The sequence below is a fragment of the Lissotriton vulgaris genome, chromosome 5 (genome assembly GCF_964263255.1).
Source record: "Lissotriton vulgaris chromosome 5, aLisVul1.2, whole genome shotgun sequence".
NCBI classification, from domain to species: domain Eukaryota; kingdom Metazoa; phylum Chordata; class Amphibia; order Caudata; family Salamandridae; genus Lissotriton; species Lissotriton vulgaris.
The window spans coordinates 82,656,160-82,674,362 of NC_141693.1; the positions used below are offsets into that span (position 1 = coordinate 82,656,160).

The following is an 18,203-nucleotide window of genomic DNA, read 5'->3' on the forward strand; positions in this document are numbered from 1 at the left end:
CTTTTACATCGATCATACCAGAGAACACAGGGTGGACGATCATCTCTTTTCTCTTTGTGGGGTTCTCTGGAGTGAAAAAAGACAGGGCCAAGCAGAAAAGGACAATCTCCCGCTTGATCATAATTTGCATCAAAATAAGCTAAACAGTGGCCCAAAAGCAGCCTCCAAAAGGAATGCGATCCTATTCCACCAAGACCAAGGCTGCTACCACTGTGTTCAATCAATCAATCAATGACACTTGTAAAGCGCGCTACATACCCGTAGGGTCTCAAGGCGCTGGGGGGGGGGGGGGGGGACGGGGGGGGTGCCGCTACTGCTCGAACAGCCAGGTCTTCAGCTTCCTCCTGAAGGAGAGGTGGTCTTGGGTCAGGCGCAGGTCGGGAGGGAGGGAGTTCCAGGTCTTGGCAGCCAGGTAGGAGAAGGACCTTCCTCCTGTAGTCGCTCTTCGGATGCGGGGGACGGCGGCGAGGGCGTGGTTGGCTGATCGGAGGTGGCGTTTGGGAGCGTAGAAGTTGACTCGGCTGTTGAGGTAGCTCGGGCCTTGGTCGTGTAGGGCTTTGTGTGCGTGGGTGAGGAGGCGGAAGGTGATTCTTTTGCTGACGGGGAGCCAGTGAAGGTCTCTGAGATGTCCGGAGATGTGACTGGTTCGTGGGATGTCGAGGATGAGTCTGGCTGAGGCGTTCTGGATCCGCTGGAGTCTCTTCTGGAGCTTGGCGGTGGTACCGGCGTAGAGGGCGTTGCCGTAGTCCAGTCGGCTGGTGACGAGGGCCTGGGTGACGGTCCTCCTGGTCTCGGTGGGGATCCACCAGAAGATCTTCCGTAGCATGCGTAGGATGTTGAAGCACGCCGAGGAGACGTTGTTGACTTGCCTGGTCATGGAGAGGGAGGAGTCCAGGATGAAGCCCAGGTTGCGTGCATGGTCTGTTGGTTTGGGTGCGGTGCCCAGGGCGGGAGGCCACCAGGAGTCGTCCCAGGCGGAGGGTGAGGGGCCCAGGATGAGGACCTCCGTCTTGTCCGAGTTCAGTTTTAGGCGGCTGGTCGTCATCCACTCGGCTACCTCCTTCATCCCTTCGTGCAGGTTGGCTCTGGCGGCGGCGGGGTCGTTGGTCAGGGAGAGGATCAGCTGGGTGTCGTCGGCGTAGGAGATTATGCTGAGGTTGTGTTTGCGTACGATGGCCGCGAGGGGGCTCATGTAGACGTTGAAGAGGGTGGGGCTCAGAGATGATCCTTGAGGGACGCCGCAGATGACTTCGGAGGCCTCTGACTTGTACGGTCGTAGGCGGACTCTCTGTGTTCTTCCGTCGAGGAAGGAGATGATCCATTCCAGCGCCTTGTCCTGGATTCCGATGTTGCTGAGGCGCCGTACTAGGGTGCGGTGGCAGACCGTGTCGATGCCGCGGAGAGGTCTAGGAGGGTGAGGGCCGCTGTTTCTCCATTGTCCATCAGGGCTCGGATGTCATCGGTGGCGGTGATGAGGGCGGTCTCGGTGCTGTGATTGGCTCGGAAGCCGGACTGTGAGGGGTCGAGGGATCCGTTCGTCTCGAGGAAGGCGGCCATCTGCTTGTTGACGGTCTTCTCAATGACTTTGGCTGGAAACGGGAGGAGCGAGATGGGGCGGTAGTTCTTGAGGTCGGTGGGGTCCGCTGTTGGTTTCTTGAGTAGAGCGCTGAGTTCGGCGTGTTTCCAGCTCTCAGGGAAGATGGTGGTGTCGAAGGATGTGTTGATGATGTCTCGCAGGTGGGGTGCGATGACAGCGTCGGCCTTGTTGAAGACGTGGTGAGGGCAGGGGTCGGTCGGTGATCCGGAGTGGATGGAGTTCATCGTGCGGATGGTGTCTTCGGTGCTGATCGGGGTCCAGGCGTGGAGGGTGGTGGTGGGGGGTGGTTGTTCGGTCATGGTGTGCGTTGGTTGGTTGTTGAAGCTGTTGTGTATGTCCGCGATCTTGTTGTGGAAGTATGAGGCGAGGGAGTTGCAGAGGTCTTGCGATGGGGTGATGTCGTTGTTTCCTGCGCTGGGGTTGGAGAGCTCTTTCACGATGTTGTGTTGACACATAGAGTTCCTGTCCTAGACATCTGCGAGGCAGCTATGTGGGCTTTTCTATATACGTTCACGAAGCACTCCTGTGAGTTCAGCCAGGTTCTCCGACACGGACATTTCGCCCACTCAGTTCTGCTGGACTTTTCGATTTAAGTCAATTCACAGATCCACCTCCTAATAGGTACAGCTTTGATATCTATTCAAAAGGTGATGGCTCTGTGGTTAGAAGTCTGTATCTGAAGAACAAGTTATTTACTTTTGTTAAGGCTCTTTCTGGTAAAGACTCAGATTTATCTTACCTCATATATGCAAAGTACATGGCATGAGCTAAACAATGAGTCAAGTGCGTTAAACACAAGCTCATGTGCGAGAAGCTGGTATACATTGAATCACCCAGTCACCCTCTGTGGCCTCCTCAAATTTTGCATAAAAGCAGCTGTCATGTCTACTGTGTTCTATATCAGCACAACGTGAATACCTAAACCACCAAAGGATAAGCATCTCCAAAGAACAAAATGTTTTTCATTAGAGCTGGCATTCAATGCTGATGGTTTAAAGTGCACTGATTTCTTTTTTATAACTATACCGGCTGACATGGTGTACCCCACCATTGACCAACTGCCTCCGAGTTTCTTGATTGCAGAGCCCTCACAATCATTTATTTATACTGTCCATGTCACTAATCTCCATCATCTACATAAAAGTTCTTTAGCAACATGTAAATAAAGAATTAAAAAAGAAAGTGCACTGCCTGAAAACGTTGAACAGGCTTAAATTAATATACCAAAATTTAAATGATGCTGGTGGGAAACGTATAAAGTGAAATGGGAATATAAATATCACTGTGAAAATGGCATGTAGTGTATAGCATGTAGAAGTTTGGTAAATTAGTGTATATAGCCTTATAGCCCGCCGTAGCGGGCTATACCGGCTATTAAAGGCCCGAGCCAAAGGCAAGGGAGCAGGACTTTAATAGCCGGTATAGCCCAGCTACGAAGGGCTATAAGGCTATTAGAACATTCTGCCACTAGAGGGCAGAATGTCCTACCAAATAAAACAAAGGGCTCTCGGAGCCCGAGGGGGTTTGAATCCACTTGGGATCCGAGAGGTCTTTGTAAAAATAACATTGGGATGTTGCTTTGCGGGCCTTTACCAGCCTGTAGAAGCACGGAGCACTTCATTGTCTTCAATGGAGTGTTCCACATTCCAATGTTCAAATAAGCCTTAATGTATCCCATCATTTAATCAATAGTGTTTAATGTAGCACTGATAACTTGACACCCCCCCCCATCTCCCCTCCCCCATGTCCAACAGTCCTCTGACATATAGACTCATCTCTCATCTATTGGATTTATACTAATTTAAAGTCACTCTGCAAACATTTGCCTGCCTTTTGGATGCAAAAGATTATGCTTCAGCATTAATCTGTTGGTCCTACTTATATATTATTACAAATCAAAAGCACTTATTGGAACCTGACTAAAATTAATTTCTCACTCCAATTTCAAGTCCTTTTGTGTTGGTCAGTGTCGCGAGCACCTGGAAAGTCAAAAACAAATTTTACGCCTCACTACTTTCAAGAGTCACCCGCCGCCATTGTCGATGACATCCAGAGAATAAAACAAAAAGACAATTACAGACCCACCCACTAGATGGTGGAATAATGCACAGGATGTGATTCCAGGAAATGATTCATGCTGCAAAATGCCTCTTTGTCAGTATTGTTTATCATTGGTTTAATATACAATCCATTTTATGGACCATTTAATTTGCATGTGATATGTATTTTCACTAATTGTATACAAGTCTACACTTTCTTAGCCAGTTACACCGAGGTGGTACCAGATCTCTTCACTAATGGGTATATCTTTGGCTTTATCTGTCTTCCACCGCGAGAACTGGCAATGTCAGAAGTTCTACATATTGGAGTTCCCAAGGCGCCTCTTGCTAGGGAACTCAATCCTTCTAGAGTGGGACTTGGAACTCCTTCACACCTTCCTACTACTCCTGCTCTGAGTTCTGAAGAAGATCAGCAATGACCGAGCCCAAGTCATTCTAGTGGCCCTGGATTGGGAACTGAGTAAATGGTATCCAGAATTCCTAGGCCTGAGCATTTGTCTCCAATCAGGCTGCCCCTCTAGGAAAAGCTGCTGTTCCGACAACCAAGTAGGGCTCTGCACCCAGGCCTTCCCATTCTCCTCCTTCATGCATGGAGAATGAACTACAACAGCTCGACACCTTCATCTGTAGCAGATTTGATCACCTCCAGGCCAAGTTGTCTGATGTTCTGTTGTTTGTTTTGTCTCCTGCCCGGCAAGGCTTGGCTTTGGACACTGTTAAGGGATATCTGTCAGCCTTTTTATAGACCAACCATTATCATTTAAGTCCTCAGTTGTGATGTGTTTTAAAAAAAATAACTTTTGTCATGCCTCAGTGGAATCTTACCTTGGTCCTTACATATTTGATATGCACTCCCTTTTAGGCGTTTCGCAGCTGTCCATTATGGTTCCTCACCCTCAATACCGTGTTATTTGTTACCATCACCTTCGTGAAGTAGTGAGCTCAAGGTTGTCTGTATTAACCCGCCATACTCCACATTCTTTCTGGACAAACTGGTTCTGCGGATGCGAGCATTCTTCCCACCAGAAATTGAAACATGTCCACATCGATCAGACCATCACCCTGAGGTTGTTGTATGCGCCTCCTCACCCCTCTGAGGAGGAGGAGCGACTCCATCTTTTGGACCCTAAAAGAGCGCTGAGCTTTTACATCTATCATACCAAAGAACACAGGGTGGATGATTAGCTTTTTATGAGGTTTACTGGGGTGAAAAAAGGCAAGGCCATTCAGAAGACTATCTCCCATTGCATCGTACTCTGCATTAAGATCTGCCATGCATTGCCGAAAAGCAGCTGGTCTGCTAGCCAATTCGACCAAGGTCAAAGCTGCTGCCACTTTATTGGGATCTGCCAGGCAGCTATGTGGGTGTTGCTCCATATGTTCATGAACCAGGTTTACCATTTACCTCACTTGGTCCTACTGGATTTTGTGGTTTGAGCCAATTAACAGACCCACCTCCTAATAGGTACTGCTCTGGAATCTATTCAAAAGGTGAGAAATCTGTGATTAGAAGTCTCTATCAGAAGAATAAGTTACCTACCATCAGTAACTCTTTCTGGTAAAGGCTCTACCTAACCGCAGATTCCTCACCGAACCCTCCCATTCTGTGAATAGGGCTCTTCCCATTAATAAGATACCAGGTCTAGGGATCTGCACACTGATCAAAACCTATTTGTTGTTGGGGCTCTGAGTCTGTGGGCATGGACAGGCTTAAAATCAGTGGACTTCAGTGTGCAGGAGTGTGCTTATTTAGACCCACACATAATTCCCAGAGAGGAACGGTGTCAGTGCAGTGCCCCACTACGCCATCAAGCAGCATGCATAGATACTCAGAAGTTTCCGAATCCAGTCTGTTGCTGGGGAATATTCAAAGTTAAGAGATCCGCAATTAGATAAAAGGTAAGTAACTTGTTCATCGGTGTCTAAAGGCTACCTGGCGGGGCTGCTCCTAGTCAGAAACATCAGTTTACATACACAGCATCCTCAGCTAAAGATTGCTTTAACATAACAGAGGTTAAGCAGAGGTGTGTGCAACTCAGTGGCCAGAACACATCCTGGGTTCAGGCGAAGCAGTTATAATATTAGGGCCTTATGAGCATTGTCCTATATTATTCATTTCAGATTTAGAACAACTAAAGTGCTGTACAGATATTAGCAATGTAGTACATTTCTTAGCAGTAAGCTGTTCTGTTCTTTTTACACAGATAATCGAATAGTTTTGTGATTTTGTTCATCTTTTAGGCATTTCATCTTATTAAAGCAGTATCTGTACTACTTAATTTTACCCGTGAGGAGGAAAATATGCTCAAAGAAACCTTAGAATATAAGGTAAGTTTTTTGTTTATTTCACCCTATTGATGTAAGCTGAAGTTACTTCCTGTAAAGTGTACTCCTTCCTGTATATTTCTCATATGAGCCTTATAGCCAGCATTCGGGGAAAATTGTGAAAATGTTTAGAAAATTGTGAAAATGCAACCAGTTTGAGGTTGCACTTTATATCTCCAGTTGAGTGATCCGGAATACTCACTTTACTCTTTTCATTTTTCTTAAGTGTATATTTTAGGAGGAATAGCTTTCCCAAACTAATTAAAGTTTAAACCCTGTGGGAATTGTTGCTAGCAGATGTTTGTTACAGACATGCATTGAGTTTCTGTGGTATTAAAGCAGCAAACATAGGTTTTGCTCCTTAATGCTATATAGGAACGGATGCTTAGATTATCCATTCATTCACAAAAGGGCTTTGGTTGCCGGTCCAAGTAGGAATATAGATTGACCCGGAAGACCCTTTCTTCAAAGAGATCTTGCTCCTCTCACTGAAAAACTGCAGTATAAAAAGAGTAAAAGATCCTTTCATCTTCCACCACACGCAGAAGGTGAGATGGAGGAACAGGTTTGAGAAACAACACTCTGATTACTCATTGGAAGTGGTGCCTTCATCTGGAGATGACGTAGCCCCATTTAAGCCTCTCTTCTCCTGGAACACATTCCCAGGCCGCCCCAAAGGCCATGATTGCTATTTTCAATATATAAAAGGTCAGCACTCTATAGCAGCCTTCTGAAGCTGCTACTACTTCCACTGGTGCTAGATGGATTTGAGGTGATGCCCACATCCCTGCCATAACATGCAGCCCCAGCACTGATGACTTAGGAGAAATCCAAGAGTTAAGCTGATTTTGTGCTGGTGGTTTCAAGCTCCTTATTGGCCACACTGAATCACCCTCTATCATAAGCCTTGTCGATTCTGGATTCTGAGTTGTCTCCTACCTCTTTAATGAACTTCTCATTAAAGAGGCAGTAAAGCAAATTGCTGATCCTGCATCCCTCAAGGGGCGAGAAAATTGAAAGTGAGACATAGATCCATTTCCCAGATGAACGTTCTTAGAGAGATTTTACACTTGTATTTTTAAACACTAATGGAGTACACATGTCTTGATGAGGATTTTCCTATTCCCAAGAAACATCCCTTGGAAGACTAAACCTTACTAAACTTACTGCAGTCAGTGAACGCTATATCACAGAAAAGTCGAATAACCCTAGAACAAACTGCAGTGGCATGTTACAGCAAATCACAAGTAGATCTTGTTGATTTTGGTCCAGGCTATCTTCCTGGTGAGGAGATTTCCAGACGTGTATCACTTTGTGTCATATGAACAAGAAATGGCTACCATTCTACTTAATGGTATTTTCAATTATATGGTAAAATGTTAATTGACTTTAAACCAGGAGTTCTTATTGAACCTCAATTTTGTGTTTCCTTCCAAGAAAATCTTTCATCCATTCTACATTTGAGCCTGCATATCAGGAACTCCATAAAAGAAAACTAGATTTATACTCCTTACCTTCTCTTCCCCAGGACATTGTGCTGGTCGCTGCACCAACCTTCATAAAACAGATATAATCCCCCAGATGGGGGCTTGTTCAAATTATGTTGAGATTGCTCAGTAGATCCACTGGTGCAGACATCTGTCTTTTATGTAATAAGCAATCACTCCTGTCCTGTCGGCAAGGGTGTGCACATTGACTCAGTAAAGAGCTACTTGACTTCTATCTCAGCAAGAGTGGTTTAAGTTAGCGATAATAAAACCCTGAAATTTTAGAGGTACTTTGTACCACTCTTTTTGTTATTCTTACTTAAGGCTCGACCACTGGCAACCCTTCATAGAATCTCCCTTTGTCCATGTACATCTGTGCTGTGGGAAACATCTAACAATTAACAATGTATTTGTAGTTCTATGGAAAGCAGTTAGGAGAGGGGGATTTGCAAGTATTTTACTATCCACACCATATTATCCAATCACAGTAGATAAAAATCTAACTAGGAATCCCAATATTCTGGTGTCGGAATCTCATAATTCTCATCTGATATCACTGTCAGTATTATCTCTGTCCAATATTCCTTGAGGACCGAGGAAATAATTGAACCCCAGAAGATCCATCAGATTTCACAGAGCGATCCAAGACACACAGTCAGACTATCGGTTCTTCATTAATTTTGCAAACCAAAATTGGGTACAGCAAGAAGAAAAACTGTTAGTAGCATGTGTTGGTGTGGATACACATGCTCTGCATACTCCTTCCATCTAGTGTTAGCTCGGATATTTGCAAGTTGCTTTTCTTCGAAAAAGTCTGTTGATTTGCAATGTTATTGTGATTCCTCCCTTAACAAGCAGTGCGCATGGGTACCAACTCTCTGTTAGATTGGGTTTTTTTCCCACCATCGGGTTCAATAGTGTTCGAACAGGGCTCCGAGGTTGGCAAGTTATCTCACTTTTCATTCAGGCTCAAACAGCTGTTGCAGTTTTCGTAGAAGAAACTCTACATGCCCACTGTTTCTAGGTGTTGCTTCTCAGACTCCAGCCTGCCTTTGACCTACCTAACCGGCCGGGCCTAGGGCTCTTCTCGGGTTTGCGTACCCCTCTCCTCCTGAAGTTCTCCATGTTGAATGTATCCAGATTGATAGAAAAGTATGCCCTTCTGGTATTGTCCACAGTGCCGCATTAAATTCCTGTGGACCGACCACAGAGGTGTTTAACCTCTGCCTCTCTCCCTTACAAGACATGACCACTTGTAAGACCTTCTTAACCTTTAGGTCCAAGAAGATTCTTCAGTACCGATGGCCAAGAAAGTGGGCACAACAGAGGATGCAGAAGCAAGCTTGTGACCAAACTCCCAATATTTTCGGGGAACATCCCTTGCTTGACGTAGAAGGGCAAATAGAGCATATTCGGTGGGGTAACCCCGATGTCAGTGGGCATATTTACCTTTTATCACTTAACCCTGGCCACGGGGTGGAAGGTAGCGTGGTGGTAGAGTTTTAGACATGAATCAGTTCCATTAATTGTCAGAATGCATGCACCCATTGTACAGTATGTAATTTGCTATTTGACGCTACTCTACAACACTATTATTCCTATACAATTAGTAAGAAAAAGCAAACTGTTACGTTGTGTAAATGTTCATTGGATTTCAGTACTAACTGTTGGTCACAGTCTTTAGTGTTAGAGGTGGGTCAGAAAGAAACGCATTCTTGTCTTATCAGTTTGTAGGAAAATGTTGTTTTTTTCCATTTATATATATATATATTTTTTTTTTCTTCAGATGTCTTGGTTTGGATCTAAGCCTGCCCCCAAAGGAAGTGTGCGCCCTTCAATATCCAGCCCCAGGACACCGTGGTCCTGAACATAACGTTGATAACGACAGTTCATAATATAGCCACTGTTTTCTGTGAAAAGAACACTATGCGCACACACAAGTTTGTGTGCTGTAATCACTGTTATTGCAGTATTTTGTACCTATGAGCTTTTGAAAAAATGTTTACAATCGCACAAGCATACTTACTGGAGCCCCACAATTAAATTGTTTAGCCTCGATTTGGAGAAGCATGCGCTTGGACAGTAGAACATTGGAATTTCAAGTGGTTTACAACCCATCAGACTGAGGATATCATACCATAGCAGAATCTAGGGCATGTAATATTTCCTTTAGAGGCAACCGTGTGTCACCACTTGTGCTATGTTCACACCACTTCATCTTGGGGAATTATGTATAACATTTTTACACATTTATTCAAGAACTGGAATTTAGAAGTGTTGGTTCCAGCAGGAAGTAAAGGACTGTGGCAATTCAAGTTTCAGTATTAGTGTTCATCCACCACCATTGTAGGATTGCTATAGAGGTCAACACCTTTACATTTCTGCCCTTTATTTTCCTGCTGCTCTCACAAAACGGTAAAAAAATGGACATAGAAAAGTTAGTTGTGGGACTGAGGAACATTTAACTGTTGAACTGTATTGTATGTACCTATTCTCACATGCACTATATTCTTACCTCCGAGAGGTAAAGTCACCAAAGATAAGATTTTGAAAAAAATTACTTCCCCTTTCATTTGGATAGTAGCTCTTAATATAACTGGATTATTCCCTTTGTAACATTGAATAATTTTGGTCACTATAGTGATTATGCCAGCAGAACCTTGAAGACTTTGGCCCCAGTAAGTGTTGCCATAGGGCCCCCAAATCTTCTGTTCTGATTTACCTTGTAGGTGTGATAGCATGTTGTTAGTTCAGATTATGATTAAAGATCAAGGTCCAAGCCCTTCAACCAAACCCTGTGGATCATTGTGGTACAACCTATAGTTTTGCTACAAGGATACAAACATTTAACTGAAAGTGAGCAGGTAGATGTTCCCCTTACTTTGTTTTTAGTCTGCATTGTGTCTATTCTTAGGTATTCTTAGGAATGTAAGTATTCCCTCACTGAAAGTCATGTGTGATAAGTCATGTGTGATCGGGGTTTGGGTCTAAGAACTGGCCCTAAACACTGACTGTTCCGGAGTGACTCATCGACTGTCTGACTGACCTTTAATTTTCATTTTAGAAAGGATCTGTTTTAGCACTGCAAACACTATTACTTTGATTTAATCTCCACTACAATGAATAGCACAAGCACTTTTTGGTTTGATCTCTTCAATTCCTGACATGAGATTTTTCTTTAAAGGTACCTGTTAATTCTAATAGTTTAATGTTAGCCTCTTCATTCAGTGGGGTTGTCAAAAAGGGCAAGCCTAACAGATAGGTTTTAGCCACTTTATGATGTGCTTTTTTATAATGTTGTGTGATGCAGTTGACTTTTTTCCCACCACAACAGCAATATATGGATGCTACAAGTACAATGCAAATTTGGAACAACTTTATATTATTTGTGTTGTCCAATAACAAGCACTGTCAACTCTACAGAATGTGTCTATATTCTCTGCTACCTAGGGGGTTTTTCTTCAGGAAACAATTCGTATACAGAGGTCTAAAAGCGTTTTTATTCAGGTTGTTCAATTAATCCTTTATTTATGTTGCTTTTATTGTAAACTTTAATCCCAGTTAGTGTGTGCATGAACTGAAAGTTTGGCTCTTATATTAGCAGAACAACTATTAATAACATAAATTAGTTTCCGAACTTTGAGCCTGCTGGTTAAGATACAAATCCAAGATGACACCTCTCCTAGGTCAGCTGCTCAGAGGAGCACTTTTAAAGGATTTTTTAGAAATAGCTTTTACGAAGTGTCGTGACTAATTCTGGTAGCAACCCAGTTACAGCATTCCTCACTTGAGCTGTGTCTGATTCCCAGGAATCCGGTAGACATTAATTTATAACTCTGACCAATCTTCTGTATATAGTAATGTCTTGACTGCAAAGCCAATGTTGATGCTAAAGCCAGGGTATTATTTCTCAATTACTTGTTCAGGCAGGTCCTTCCTTTGGCTGCCACCTTTGAGAGGGAATTTCGTTTGAAGTGAGTGTGCTTATAGGGAATTTGTAATGAATTGAGTATATTGAAATGACGCTAAAGATTGTTTCACTAGTTTTCTGGTGTGTTTTCTTTGCGCGACATAATTTCTTAGCACCCCAAGAATCTGGACAAATGTTTATTGGCATAAGCAGAGATGGCACTTTTAAAAATTATTATTATTATTAAAGGAAACTGAGTAAGGGAGAAAATATATACTGGCTTAAAATACTTGGATCAGTCCAGAAGAAAAGTAACATATTTAAAGATATTTTTGCTATATCCATACTGGGATACTGAAAAATGTAATCGTGGAATTGCATATGAGGAGAATTAGATTACAAATAGACCTAAAATTGTTCACTTACTGCCTCTGTTGATAATCCCACTTAGCTAACAAAGCACTTTTCATAGTTTTTGCACACTCTAAAACTTGTTACCTTAAATGGTGAAGGTTATAAAAAAAATGGTTAGCATCGCATAAGTTGCCTTCCTAAAACCCTCTACAAGGAAATGGGGCTCTCTTTGTTACTCAGGAAAAAGACAGATGTGTACTAGTTTGAAAAAATGCAAAAACACATTTTTGTAATTTTACCGCGATTTTCAGGCATGATTTCTTTTGAAACTAAACAACGTGATAGATCTCTGTCTTTAAGTTCCACCTCAACTAAAGTGTAATCCTTTCTTTAATCCTACGGACATTGTGGTACTGCCATAGAGTTATCTGGGACGCTATGCATGGTATGTGGATTTGAATATTCCTTGTTATAAAAAATAACAATCTGGTAGGGGTGAATGATAGAGGAAGCACACCTAGTGAAATGAGAGGTTTAAGATGTATAATTGCACCTTTTTATAAAGTATTTAACTGTGTAACCCCCAGTGACCAAGGAGCATGCTTCTTTTTAAACTGTGTAGTTTAGGAATGTATAGAATAAATCTAAAAAGAGAAATGTATTTGTATAGCATCATTCTGATGGCTACAAAGTAACATTGTGTGAATCTCAAATGGATTTAAGCTGTCCGATTTTACTTTTCTTAAAGAAAATATTTAATTGGTCCTAATTACTGTACCAAAAAGCCCTCAGTTACCTCTGACCACAAGTTCGGTTCCTTTTTGTGTAACATATGTGAGGCGAATGCTGAGTGGCTTTTGTAACCTAGTAGTGTTTTAACACAGAATATCATTCCTATTCTTAAAACACTGTAACAGGCGGTCAATTTATAGTACATGTAGATTATTTAGGATAGGTCCAGTTACAAAGATTTGTGGCAGAAGAAATGCTTTTCATAACCAGCATATATTCTACCAGAAGTATATTCATATAGCACTAATCTTTCAACCTGATATTTAATTTGCTTTTGAGGAGATGACGCGCTAACTTAGGTTCTCTTTTATTATGCAAAGTCTTAGTATAAGACCTTGGTGGAAGAAAATTTCACATTGATTTTCTTTGTGTTCACTAATGAAAAACCAATTACTAAACCGGAAGCAAAGTAATGAAAATGCAGAACAGCAGTTCCCCAGTGGCTCGTTGACCTTTCCTTTTCATTCCATATTATTTATCAGAAAAAACTTTGTATATATAATTTATAAAACTGTTGTCTCTAGCATTAATTTGCTTTTTTAGGATGAGTGTTTTCATTCATCTTTAGCATATCGCTATTTATTTATATGAAGTTTGTCTGGCAGTTGAAAAATTAACACATGCCCATTGACTGCTAAAAATGTAGGACAGGATATACAACATAGATCACAGTGTCCTGGAAAAAGTTTGAATTTGTGTTATTTAGGGTGTACTGCTGCCCACTGCAAATAATGAGGCATTTTAAAAGTGGCAGGTTGGTACTAAAAATGGAATGCTAATAATAAAAAGACTGCAGTTATATTCAGTAATGGGGCATTGTTTAAGCTATTGCTTGTTATTTCATGGTTTCACCTAAACTGAGTATATACGTCCCGTATTCTTAAACCACTTAGTTGTAGTGCCACCTAAAATAGAATAATATCACTTACATTTGGTTCCATTTCTTGCAAAGAGAACATGCACTTTACTGGTGAATTTCTATCATTAGAGCTCTAAGAAGCTCTTTTTATTGGTAAAACGTTCCTGTTAACCATTGTTGCTGGGTCGCTAAAACCATGCACACTGAACCTACCAAAATACATTTGAAGACCAGAATAAAGTGCATGGTGTAAAAACATGTTTATAAGAATAAAAAGTAAAGTTTTTGAAGTTTCTAAAGTAAGACACCTTTGAAATGATGGTCTTTACAGCAATCATCCTCTCTTAAGGAGGTAAGCTCAGAGCAGCGATTCCCTCCTTGTGTTTTACTATTGGCAGTTTCCAATCTTACCTCTTTTTATGCAGTATTTCACGCAGTGCTATCCAGCAATACATTTTTATCAAATTTTTTAAGCAAATCTGCAGAATTTTAAGTATACCCAGAATTTGTTGCCTTGGGGTAGGTTATTCCAAAAACTGAATTTCTGATGTAGCTTTTAGATTCTGTTAGAACATATTCATCTGCCAAGATGGAGGAGCCTTGAGTTGTAAAGTTCAGCTATAACTAAATGCTATAACTGTCTACCATTTTGTTCTTTCAACAAAAGACAGCCGAATACTGGATGTAAGTTGTACTTCATTTTCTCCCATTGCTTTTATAAATCAGTCTTACTGTTTATCATTTTGAGTGCTGTACATATTTATTTAAATAGCTCTGTCAAAATCATATGTAGCATTTATTTTAAAGAAACAACTGGTGTGATTCAAATTGTCTGTCAATCAGCACCAAAGACACCTCTGGTAAATCAACACTTGATGTAAAGCTTCCTTCGGTGACTTTGGATTTGGGAATTTTGCAGTTTATCTTTTAATTTTTTTGTCACTAATTTTTAATGCAATCTTGGCATGTGCAGTGTAAATATAAATTGTGAAACAGTGAGTGTTCACTGTTCCTTGTATAAAGACTTCTACTGTGTGTTTGTACAATATGGTATGTACAGTAACTTACAAAAACAAATTATTTCACATTGGTTTCTTTCAAGATGTAAATAAGATTGGGTAATGTAGCAATATAAAATATGTTAAGAATTACCTTGTGGTGCAACATGTTTTTGATTAAAATTTTAATCTTTGGCTTGTGTATTTCTTTTCAAGCTAGCTTGATGCAAGAATTGTAACATGTTTCTGTAAAGGTGGGAGGGAATTCTAATGGCATTTGCGTCTGTTAACTGCTGTTCTCTAAGAGCATCGAGCAAGATGTCTTTTATATTTTCGCCTACCGGCCACCACTCAGACAGAGTTTTTTCTATTAGATAAAACACTTGAGTAAATATGTGTGTACCTCATGTGTGGTCAATGCCTTTTAGTGGCTGGCATCAGGACCTTCTGGAGAACACAGGTTTATCTTAATTTTTTCTATGCTCAGATGCAATACTGTTGACAATCCAATGATAAACCTTGTGCATCATAGTAGTGCATGCCCTCTTTGAGCATATTTTCCTAATAGCGAATGCTTTGGAAAATCAAGTCTTGGAGAAGAACTAGACTTTGTTTATATGATTTCACAAAGTGTGTCTGTACTCCTGAAGCTCTCTCCTCCCTGTTTATACCCGCCATGCATAATCTCAGTCTACTTCCTCTTAAACATAATCAGTTCAGTAATGAGTCCTACAGCTGACCTAAAACATTGAGAGAAAGTAATCCGAAAACCGTACTAGTTTATAAATCAATCCAAAATGACCTGTTAATCAACAGAGTGTCTCAGAAAGCATTTCTACTGTAATTTAATCTCAATCAAGAGTCTAGGGAAGACAAATGGTGGGAATCCAAATAGGCTAAGGACAGTGCAAGAACCAGTCCAGAAGCAATTTAGAATATTTACTAATGAAGTAAGCTCTAGGAACAGCTGAAAGTAACTGTTGTAAAATGACAAGGAAATCCAACAGTCCACAACAAACATCTAAAAGTGAGCTCTACCGGGAAGTAGAGAAGCATTACTTCAATTGTCCTAATAAGCTATAGACAAACGTGGTATCTGAAAAGGACAATTAGTTGTAGATTCCTTACCTTAGAATTCCACCCAGGAATCCGACTGGGTCCGGAGTATTTTCTTAGCAGTACCCCTCTCCGTCCGTCGACTCCAAAACCGGCGTCGTGGTCGCTGGGATGATGTTGCGGTGCCTACTTAGATGATGTCTGTGACGGACCCACACCTTGTGTGTCTGTTGTATCTGAAAGAAACAGTTAGTTATGGGCTCCTTACCTCAGAATTACCCCCAGGCTTCAGACTGGATCTGGAAAGTTTTTTGTCAGCAGTACCCCTGCACTTCGGTAGGTGGCGTTGGTCGACTCTGCGTCCGTTGCTGGCATCGTGGTTGACGTTGCGTAAGTTACTTGGGCGCCGCCCTCAAGCACTGATGTCAGTTCTTTTTTTTCTGCGCCAGCAAGCGCAGATTCGGAGAGAGCTATTTTGCGACTTTTGTCGACTTCTTTTCGAGTCTTACATCGTCTCCTGGTGCATGAGGGATGCCCGGTTTCAAGGCCTGCTGTTTTGTTCTCGATTGATGTCGGTGGCGGTTCCGCACCGCGTGTGCCTATATGGCCTGGAGCGCGACCACGACCCCAAGTTGTGCTCAGACTGCCGAACCATGGCCTAAAGTCTTTGCGGGAGCGGTCCCGAAAGCTACTTGAGGCCAGGCAGTCAGCTCCGCGTCGTTCAAGGTCCCGGTCGCGTGGGTGGTTGAGGGACCGATCACGGAGCCATCATCACTCCTCATCTAAGTCTTCACCCTCGGGTCAGGTAAATCGAAGCAGAAGAAGTAGAAGAAGCATCGTCGCTCTGCAACTTCCCCTCGTCCGTCAGCCAATGCAATGAAGATGCGGGTGGTGCCCCTCCCGCGGTCTGCATGCAGAGCCTTGAGGGTTGACTCCTGCCTTCCCTCCCTTCCCGGGCCCTGGAACGACCCCTGGCCAGCTTAATCAGTTCTATGAAGCGGTGCATGCCATCTTTGGGCAGCCTGACTCCGCTGGTGCGCCTTCGGGCCCCAGGGACTTGGCTGGGGGCTCTAGGCCTTCAAAGCCAGCGGCACCGCCATCGGCTCCACAGGGCCCCCTTGGATCCAGGCCTGGATCTGGTCGACGTAACACCTCCGCCGGTGCCGATCCCACCAGCACCACGTCCCCATCCAGTGCTGGCTGGACCTCCAGCCAGCGTCAACCACAGTTTCAGCTCCGATGTGGATACGGAGCCGTACCAGTGTCGACCGACATCGGATCCGGCGCCGATGGGTACTTCTGTGCCTGCATTCCACCCTGGCCATTTTCAACCAGAGGAGGGTTAGGAAGACTGGGAGGGGTCTGAGGACCCTCTCACTGCTCAGCTGGAGTACAATCAGGACGGGAGAGAGGTCATGGGGGATGCCAGTGATCTGGACACGTCACCAGACCGTGGCATGTTTTCTCCTCCTGCTGTGGAGAGGGGAGCATCTTACGCAGCGGTGTTGCATGGGGTGGCCGAGGCCCTACACCTCGAACTACCTACTGTGGCAGTCAGGACTAACCTCCTGACAGAGGTGCTTCAACCGGCAGCAAGCTCTTCGGAGCCTCTGCTGCCATTTAATGAAGCCCTCACGGACATCCTTTTGGGCACTTGGTCCAGGTCCAACACTGGGGGCTCCCTATGAATAGGATGGTTGCCCGACACCACTGCACGGCCCCGGACGACCCCACTTTCCTCTCCTAACACCCCTCCCCGAGAGCTTGGTAGTCCGAGCCTCAGCGTCCCAAAGCGCATTCCCTACCGCACCACCCTTCCTCCAGCTTAGGGCTGCGGTCGGTGAACACTGCATGCCCCTTGGGCTGTTATTCCCATTCCGTGTAGGAAACGGTAGCGCAAGTGCTGCCTCAGTGTCCAGAGGAGGCCCGGGCCGTGCTCTCCCGTGCTGTTGCCGAGGGGAGAGGCGCAGCAAAGTTCGCCATCTGCTGTGGACTGAACACTGCCGACGCACTGGGATGGACCCTTTCAATGTCGGTGGGGCTTCGCCGTCACACCTGGTTGAGAACGACTGGCTTTTCTGGAGATGTCCAGAACACCTTCATGGACATGCTCTTTGATGGCAGTCTCCTGCTCTCTACAAGGCAGACAGTGCGCCAGAGCGCTTCAAGGACTCGGACTATGGCCAAGTCCTTGGGTCTCTCCACCACACACCCTGCACGGTCTGCCTTTCGCTCCTTTCGTGGCCACGGAAGGGGTGGCCCCAACACGTTCATCTAGTCCTTCTCCAACAGGAATTTATGATGTTTTGTGCCGCTCGGGACACCCAGATGTTTTGTGCCGCTCGGGACACCCAGATGTTTTGTGCCGCTCGGGACACCCAGATGTTGTGTGCCGCTCGGGACACCCAGATGTTGTGTGCCGCTCGGGACACCCAGATGTTGTGTGCCGCTCGGGACACCCAGATGTTGTGTGCCGCTCGGGACACCCAGATGTTGTGTGCCGCTCGGGACACCCAGATGTTGTGTGCCGCTCGGGACACCCAGATGTTGTGTGCCGCTCGGGACACCCAGATGTTGTGTGCCGCTCGGGACACCCAGATGTTGTGTGCCGCTCGGGACACCCAGATGTTGTGTGCCGCTCGGGACACCCAGATGTTGTGTGCCGCTCGGGACACCCAGATGTTGTGTGCCGCTCGGGACACCCAGATGTTGTGTGCCGCTCGGGACACCCAGATGTTGTGTGCCGCTCGGGACACCCAGATGTT

General features: G+C 44.1%; 1 protein-coding gene across 2 annotated transcripts in view; it reads left to right on the plus strand.

Moving 5' to 3' along the window:
• GOLGA1 (golgin A1) overlaps positions 1-14,577 on the plus strand; it is a 491,231-nt gene extending 476,654 nt beyond the window's left edge. For both annotated transcript variants that reach the window (XM_086920926.1, XM_086920927.1), the window contains 2 exons: positions 5,899-5,985; positions 9,256-14,577. In XM_086920926.1, the coding sequence (XP_086777052.1) occupies positions 5,899-5,985; positions 9,256-9,336 (168 nt within the window). In that variant the 3' untranslated portion in view covers positions 9,337-14,577. The remainder of the gene's footprint in view (positions 1-5,898; positions 5,986-9,255) is intronic.
• Positions 14,578-18,203: the final 3,626 nt, after the last annotated feature.